Source organism: Mucor velutinosus (genome assembly GCF_035048745.1).
Source record: "Mucor velutinosus strain NIH1002 chromosome Unknown tig00000025, whole genome shotgun sequence".
Taxonomy (NCBI): domain Eukaryota; kingdom Fungi; phylum Mucoromycota; class Mucoromycetes; order Mucorales; family Mucoraceae; genus Mucor; species Mucor velutinosus.
The window spans coordinates 157,935-165,997 of record NW_027041922.1 but is presented as its reverse complement, the minus strand read 5'-3'; the positions used below and the strand labels follow the sequence as shown (position 1 = coordinate 165,997).

The 8,063-nt window shown below is 41.7% G+C and overlaps 4 protein-coding genes across 4 annotated transcripts; 2 read left to right on the top strand and 2 right to left on the bottom strand.

The window, feature by feature from the left end:
* Positions 1-953: 953 nt before the first annotated feature.
* On the bottom strand, positions 954-4,900 carry ATC70_000058 (uncharacterized protein; the record flags this gene model as incomplete). Its single annotated transcript, XM_064819480.1, has 6 exons — positions 954-1,082; positions 1,154-2,170; positions 2,225-3,527; positions 3,600-3,777; positions 3,859-4,532; positions 4,590-4,900. The coding sequence occupies 6 exons, from the start codon at positions 4,898-4,900 to the stop codon at positions 954-956; spliced, it is 3,612 nt and encodes a 1,203-aa protein (XP_064677615.1).
* A 220-nt stretch (positions 4,901-5,120) lies between these two features.
* Positions 5,121-6,026, top strand: ATC70_000057 (uncharacterized protein; the record flags this gene model as incomplete). Its single annotated transcript, XM_064819479.1, has 6 exons — positions 5,121-5,189; positions 5,262-5,345; positions 5,402-5,543; positions 5,611-5,658; positions 5,713-5,811; positions 5,872-6,026. 6 exons carry the CDS (start codon positions 5,121-5,123, stop codon positions 6,024-6,026), a joined length of 597 nt encoding a protein of 198 aa, XP_064677614.1.
* A 147-nt stretch (positions 6,027-6,173) lies between these two features.
* ATC70_000056 (uncharacterized protein) lies at positions 6,174-7,008 on the top strand (the record flags this gene model as incomplete). The annotated part of the gene is made up of 4 exons (XM_064819478.1): positions 6,174-6,293; positions 6,363-6,457; positions 6,515-6,810; positions 6,866-7,008. The coding sequence occupies 4 exons, from the start codon at positions 6,174-6,176 to the stop codon at positions 7,006-7,008; spliced, it is 654 nt and encodes a 217-aa protein (XP_064677613.1).
* Positions 7,009-7,097: 89 nt separating this feature from the next.
* On the bottom strand, positions 7,098-7,443 carry ATC70_000055 (uncharacterized protein; the record flags this gene model as incomplete). The annotated part of the gene is made up of 2 exons (XM_064819477.1): positions 7,098-7,317; positions 7,382-7,443. The coding sequence occupies 2 exons, from the start codon at positions 7,441-7,443 to the stop codon at positions 7,098-7,100; spliced, it is 282 nt and encodes a 93-aa protein (XP_064677612.1).
* Between the last annotated feature and the right edge of the window lie 620 nt (positions 7,444-8,063).

Here is an 8,063-nt window from a genome sequence, read left to right as displayed (position 1 = left end):
CAAAACTTTGACTTTTTGGCCAGAAACCTCTTTTCATAGTTTCATAAGTTGCTCAATAAGTTTATTCAAAACCTCAATCTTACTCGGTACCATTGAAAGCTCCTTGAAAAGCACTCCAAGAAAGCTTAAAGACGCATAAGATGATCATCATATTTTATATAGTCGAATCTGGCAAAATAGTTCGATCGAGTCGAAAATCACCAAGATGTGTCCAATCTAAAGCAAAATATGATTCTGGATTTGAATTAATCTTGGCTTGTGGGGCCAGCTGGCAAACTCAACGCCCTTTTCATACTGCAATACAGTATGAAATGCTCTTGAAGCGCATGGAAAGTAGATAGCAAATTACATATTAATGTGACTAGTCATGCTATCCTCTTTGCATACTATATTCTGGTCGATCAAAATACCTGTTAGATCAACCTCTTTCCTTTTTGATGCTTTGAAAATGTCTAGGGACCATAAATTTATTACGTTACGATGAGCATTTCGACTCTTCATAAGGCATGACTAAGGGCAATGTCGCATGAGAAGATTATGGTGACATGATAGCATGCTTTGTAACTAAATCCAGAGAATAGAGAGTAAATACTATAAGACAGTAGTGATGTTGTATACTGGATAATACAGTATAAGTAAAAATTGATAATAATACTGTAGTTGAGAATGATGAAGCGTAGCCTTGTTATCACCTCCAAGTCATTTATTTCTAGTCATCAATGATGACCAGATATGTTGATGAGTTTTGTTGTCAGGATGGCGAGCTTCCATCAAGTGCAAGCAGATAAAAATTTCAATGACAAAGAAAATATTCAGATTTATTATGTGGTGCATGAACTCAGAACAGAGCCAGGAACACCTATCAAGGTCATGACACCGACTGATGCCATAGCAGCCCTACATTTGGAATCACCGAGAGAGGATGCACTAGTGTTATTGGAACAAAATACTGACTAATGGTTCTCCTCAAACAGCAAAAGACTAGTACTTTGCTCAATGTCGTCTGCGTTGGCATCAAACAATGCCTCCCACTGATCTCCTGGTACAAGGGCACCGAACAAGAGCGTCATGTTGGCACCAAGCTGTGTTGTATGTGCATCAAAAGAAAAAGCATCGTAAATAAATTAACTTTATAAACAATGTACTGCCTTACCTTGTCTAACTCTCGAATAATGTCTTCCAATACAGTAACATAGGTATAGTAGAATAAGTAGACGTGATCCTTTTCAAGCAGTTGTTTGGACTGAACGACAGGGAGCTGTCGCAATCGTGTGATCAATGATTCCCATGCCTTACGTGCTGGAGGTAAATACGGTGGCAAGGGCGTCTTGAGTCGTATGGCCGAGGCTAAAATGTAAAAGTAGAGCAAGACATTGCCTACCATTTCCTTTCTCTCTTGGCTCACGGGGCTGATAAAGTCTTGCTGCACTTGCTCATACCAGACATCTTTGAAGACCACTGTTCGCATGGAGGCAAACTTGTCTGTGATATTTTGCAATGAAGCTAAAATGTCGCTGTAGGTCGCTACGGGAAATGCACCCTTTAACCGAGGTTCATTGGGCGTTTGTTTGAGCAATTCTTGCAGCTCCAACAAGGTACGCTGAAGCCCAAGTTCCACATCCATAAACACTTGCGAGGCATGTTGTCTTTGTGCGCGTACATCGTCCAACGAAGCGAATGCAATGACGCTACTCTCAGTAGGCGAGGAAGAAGGTCGTTGTGAGTAGACGGATACCAATCGCTGGTAGAGCCAAGCTAGCCGAAGCAAAAAGTCAGAAACACCCTTCCGTAGTTCCACTCTGGCTTCATAGGGCCAAACATAAGCAGTAGCGAACAAACCAAAAATGACACCGACTAAGATAGACAGCAATCGCTGCAATGCCAAGTGAGTCACTTCAATGCGATGTGTTTCTCTGTCATTGTACTTGTTGAGCATGACCAGATTGTAAGCGAGCAAGGTGAATTGACCAAATTTGCCGTGCTTGTGATGAAGAATTAACCAGAAATTAGGAATAGAAAACAGCCAGGTACACAGGATCAAAATGTACATGTTGTCTGGAAACAGCAAATAGAAACACATAGCTACAAAGCAGCCCAACGTAGTAGAGTAAATACGATAAATGGCGACTAAATTGGTGCCTCCAACAACTGGTGTCATGACAACCATCAACTTTGGGTATTTACATGAGTACAATTATACACATACAAGCAAACAAAAACTTACAGTAATAAGAGCCCATTCCATGCGCCATTCACGAAACCAGGCACCCGTGGATTCCAGAAAAGCAGGTATGGCTAGCAGAATCACAGCCACAGTCGCCTTGGTAGCATATCTCACCTTTTGTAGTTTAAACAGTGAAAATGTTCTCCATACACGCAAAATAATACGTCTCCAATGTGTCTTGGGTACAGGTGTGTGCAAAGTGTCCATCTTGTGTCGTTCATTTGGAATAAAGGCAGGCTTCTTTTTATCTGATGCTGCTGTCGTCGTCGCTTCAGATGTTTTGCTGGTGAAGAATTGGCAGATCAGGGCACACAAGGTGCGCTTCTTTTGTTTGACAATGGAGAGTGCCTCTACTGATTCCACCAACGAGATCAATTCTCTTGCAAATTCAATCATGTTGAATACAAAAAAGTACACCAAAAACACATCCTCGGAAGGAGCATAGCTATCAGCCCAAGAGTGAAAGGCGCTGGTGCTACTGGATGGAGGAGGAGGATGGCGTTTCAATCGATGCTTGTTTAATCGTTTCACAGCTTGACGTTGCGATACCTCAAACAAGGCAATGGCTTTAATCAGATTACTCTTGAGTGTTTCGTGGCTGGGCCCAGTTCTAGGTTTGCTGGAAAACTCATTTTGTAAATGAAGGATGGTTTGTTTACACGTGTAGGCAAGTGATTTCAACGGTTGGCGTATAGTGTGAATGAATTCAATTAATGTGTCGTCGTCTGGATCTTCGTTTTGATGGCTATGATGGTTAGGCAGTTGAAAGAATTCGTCTTCTGTCAGTGCTCTTTTTGATTTGAAGGCGCTTTGCTGTTGTTGTCGCTGTTGTTGCTTTTGACGCCTGATCTGGCCTTCCAACTTACGACGGTGATGATCTGCTTTGATGTTCCAGGTCTCCCTGCCTTTTCTAAGCTTGATATTGCGCGACGATGATGCAGCCGAGGGGGATGATGATGAACCAGGCTTTTTAGCGTTTTTTGCACCATCTTGTTGCATGAGTTCAAACTGGAGACCACAACTGCTTCTGAGGCCACCCATCGACTGAGCGAGGCGCTGCATGCTCTTGACCACAGCATCGTATTCCTTTGTGCAGCCTCTTATTTCGTCATTCCAAATAACCTCCAGTTTTGCCTCAGCCAGTGATTTCTGCAACGATGTGAAACTAGCGCGGTGAGAGTCAATAGCTGTTTTGAGGGAATTATTTGCCTTGAATTCAGGGAGATCATCATCCAACAAGAAGGTTTTGGTCAACAGTTTCAAAAGCACCTTGTACGACATGAGTGTAGCCTCTAAATCCTGCCTTTTGGATTCATAAAATTTAGTATTTTTTTTTTTTTTTTTTGCTAGTCTAAACATATGTCATGAAACTTACTTTAGCTTCTTGCTTGCGGATATAGGCCAGAAGAGAATGCAACATGACACAGTGACCAAGGTACCAGTCGCCACGGCAGATGTAATTTGTTCAATGCGAGTCGTATCGAAATCACCTCGATTCGCTGACCCTTCTCGAACCACAATAATGAAAATGATGATGAAACATAAGCTAGATGCTATATAGAGGTATAAATGTCAAAAGGCCAATATAAATACGTGTATTTTTTTTTTTTTTTTTTTTTTTTTTTTTTTTTTACCTGTGGCAACAGGTGGTTTGTTCCAATGTGCCTTTAGAAATGCCACAATAAATGTAGATCCCGCTAACCAGAAGCCCAGCGAGATGGCATGCGCAATGTTAAACATGTTGCGATCCACAAAAAAGTCGGTTGTAATCATGGAGCCCAAGCACACGACCAACGCAAACAGTGTGTATCCCCAACCATACAGTGCCGCTTCTACCATGCCGCCTAGTGATTTCGCAGGATTGAAAAAAACGGTGGCTGTCGCTACCAGATGGCTGGAGACATGGTTGTAGCCGATCAGTGCGTTCATGGCAGGCACAAATGTGAACAAGGAGCCCAACATGTAGGCAAAACTGCACTTGAGCACAAGACGTTGACGAGGCGTAAATGTACAAGCAGCTGAAAGGGCATGTATCGTGGAATAGAGCCGACTTGCCCAGCCTGCAGATCCATGATCGTCCTCAATGACATAGTGTGATTTGCGTTTGGAAGGCGTTGTTTGCACAGGGAAGAATGACTCGTCTGAGTCGTCGTCTGAGGTGGAGGAGTCTGTATCACTGTCAGAAGAAGAAGATAACTGATCTTCCTGATGAGGTTGATAGCCTATGGCCTGATATACGTCCTTGTGCGACTTTAATAGTGGTGTTGTGTCATCCGCATCCGCATCATCATGGTGATTGTCTGTTGAGCTAAGAAAAATTTTCAGCGTTTTGCACAACACAGATCAAGCAGAGGATCATGGGTACCTGTTTCTTCTGCTTCGTCTTGATCCGTAGTGATCTTCGTGCTCGTCTTGGTCAGGTATCGTAGAGAGCGATACAGTTCTCTTTTGCGTAGTGCCATCATCCAGGATGACCTCGATCTCGCTTACGACAGAAAGAGATCTTCCCATATCTGGGAAGGATTGATGTGTGATGGCATCCAGCGATTGAGTCCTCTCAAAAAAGAAGGATTGCGGTGATGTGGATAATGAGGATATACCTGGATCAGATAAAGGAGAACCTATGATGGGGGCTGCTGCATTATGAGGTCGTCTTCTATTTGGATAATCATCCATCTTTCTTCTACAAAGATAGAAAAAGAGAATGAAAAGAAGAAGAGAAGAAAAAAAAAAAAAAAAAAAAAAAAAGCGTACAACCACAAGAGAGTTCAAACCCATTTTATACAGCTTACATGATGTCATTTACTTTGGTGTAAATTGGGCGAGTTGGTTTTTTGTCTCTCTCTCTCTTTCTCTTTTCACATTCTCTTTTACTCTCACAATTGCAAGCAGTAAAATGGACAGAGAATACATGCAAACAGCCAAAGTGGCTCTTATACTGTGTTCATGTTTTTTTTCTTATGGTGTAAGCAAAACCCTGTTGGCCCGGGAATTATAAATGTAGATCTAACTTTCATGCAATGTCTTGTACATGTAGACTTATTGGTCAGATTGGGCATTCGATTACTATTTGCTCTGGGCCAACCCATCAGAATATCCAGAGGCGATCACTCGAGCAACTGTAAACATGACATGAATCCATATTGGCGCAGTGTTGCTAACTAGCATGCCATTTAGTTTTATTATGCGAATCAAGGCCATATTCCCAACATCTTGAAATACGTTCCTATTGCTAATTTGTGTATTGCAGCAACTGGTTTTGCTACAGGCTTATTAACTATGACAGATGGAAACTTGCTATTTGATGGAGCCTCATTAGGTAAGCCTGTTCCCCGTCCCCCCCCCCCACCCTCCCCTTAGACGATATTCATGCATGTTGTATCCAGTGTTGATGATGTTTGGAGTTACTACCTATCTTTCGTCCGTGAAACCAGGTAGGTGTGAAAATGAGCATTGTACGCTTAGGGTCATAACCCAACATTTTATAGCCATTGCGGTCGTCAATCAGTCAGCAGATGTGAGTGATATCACGGCTTCCTTGAAAAATATAGCTGCAGCCCATTTTATCATTGTGCTGGCCATTACGGGTGAGTGTCGTTTCTATTTTTAAAGGTGATCGCAATGTGCTTAAATAAGCATGGATTCAGGTATCATTGGACTCCAAATCACACACTACTTTGTCATGAAGCGGTCCAACAAGGACAAGGAGACTGAGGACGATCAAGAGACTGACCGAGAAGAAGAAGCAGAAGAAGAAGACGAGGAGCAAGAAGAAGCAGGAGACAACAAGAAGCACCACTAACATCGGTTGTTGAATCATGCTTGCTGTTGTGATGCTTGATACCAACAGTTTAAATTAAATTTGCAGCATTTCAACGATAAACAAAAACGCGCGCTTTCTTCCTTCTTTCTTTCTCTCATTTATTATCTTATTAATAACTAATAAAGCATGTCTAGCAGCAATTACAAAGCTATCTGCCAGGAATTGGACACTCTAAGTAGAGCGTATTTGACAAAGCTGAATGAATACTCGCAGCAATGGAAGGAAACAGGAGGCCAGTTTCAAAAAGTATACAAGAGACAGACAGAATACACAGATGTTTTCACTCGCTAAATGGCCAATGCATACACATGATAGGGATTTCTTAATTTAGCGCATGCCAAATATACCATGGGAGCACGCACAGTATCTCATTTTTCGTATGACGAGCGTATGAAGGCCATATTGCAAATGTAAGTAGCTATTGCAAAAAGGAGGAATGAGGCTAGCTGGATAACGCTGGTTGCTAGTGAAATTGACGATCAAAGCATCATGCACACCAAGACAATAGCACCGCCTGTGAAGCCAAAACCAGCATTAGACGAAAAGAAAGACGGCCTAAGGAAGCGCAATGTGCATGAGCCAGAGAAAAAGAAGAACTCAGAGTGGGTGGCAGTGGAAGAGAAGCCTCAAGACGACAAGGATGATATAGAATTGGACGAAAAAAAGAACAAGAAAAAGATCAAAAAGAGCGGGGATCCATTGCATTGGTTTGGGTTGTTTGTATCGCCATCGTTGCGTACATCACAAGAGCATTTCAAGTCGGGTAAGGGTCATTGGTGAACTGCTTAAAATGTAAGCATTAACTTGGATGAATATAGCGACTGAGCAACTGGTGGCTCAGGTCAACCGAATCCATGAATTGGAGGCTATGGAGAAGCGATATCATCAGTTGCAAGAAGAGAAACTAGCCATCAAATTACAAGAGACAGTATTACAGCCACAGGAAGATGTAGCTGCATAAACAGTTGATTTTATTGCGATGGAATAAAAAGGAGAGGAAGCGGAAGGGTTTTGACTAGACAGAAAGAGAGGAGTCGATATCATATGCATTTAGGAAGCTTGTTCAGTTGAGCGCATATATTCAAATGTCTCTGAATCAACCAGATTAAGCTTTGTACCGTTTTGATGATGATTTCCTGGCAAGCTATTACTTTCAATCTCGGCACGAACAATCTCTTGAACATCAGGCAATTCATCACCCAAGACACCCCAGTTACCAGCACCAGCGCCCATTTTCTTTACGCCATAACGCAATTCGCTTTGGCCATTTCTAATCAGCATGTTTAGTCTCTACATTCTTAGATGAGATGACAACAAAATCACGGCGGGCGTACCTGGCTACATGTCTTTCATGGCGCTGTTGGTAAGAAAAAACGGAATCCTTGCTACGAGTCATGATTTTGAATATATAAAGAAGAAGAATGAAGAAAGAAAAAATGGAAGCTAGCAAATGTGGGCGTTTTTATGGCCACTGCAATGATGGGAAAAAACAAACGAAACAGAGATTATCGCATGACTGCAATACAAACATGGTTCTATGCGGTGATATTTTGACATTCTGGCCATCAATTGGACAAATGTTTGCATGAACTGATAGATTCCCCTATCTTTTTATGGTTGAGCAACTTTTTTTTTTTTTTCTTGTGGACCAACTTGTTTATATTAATCAACCTTCATTGGTACCTTTTATGACAAATATCTCCCGGAACAATGCTCTTACAACGGAGAAAGCACTGATGAAGCTGCAAAAAGACTCGCAATAAAATTTGATTCGCTCTGCGGGTTGGATATATGCTACGCCCAAGATCTAAGGAAACCGATACTGCAAACTAAAGTGAAGATCAATGGCGACACAGCTTATTATCATCGTAAATATTGCTCTGGTAAAACATGACTCATACCATGTATTAATGTGTATAACTTTACTGGAAAACCACTGCCAATTTATTGATTATATGAACCAAGTGTAGCTTTTTTTTTATGGAGAAAAAGCAGGCGATTATTTGTATTTACTAT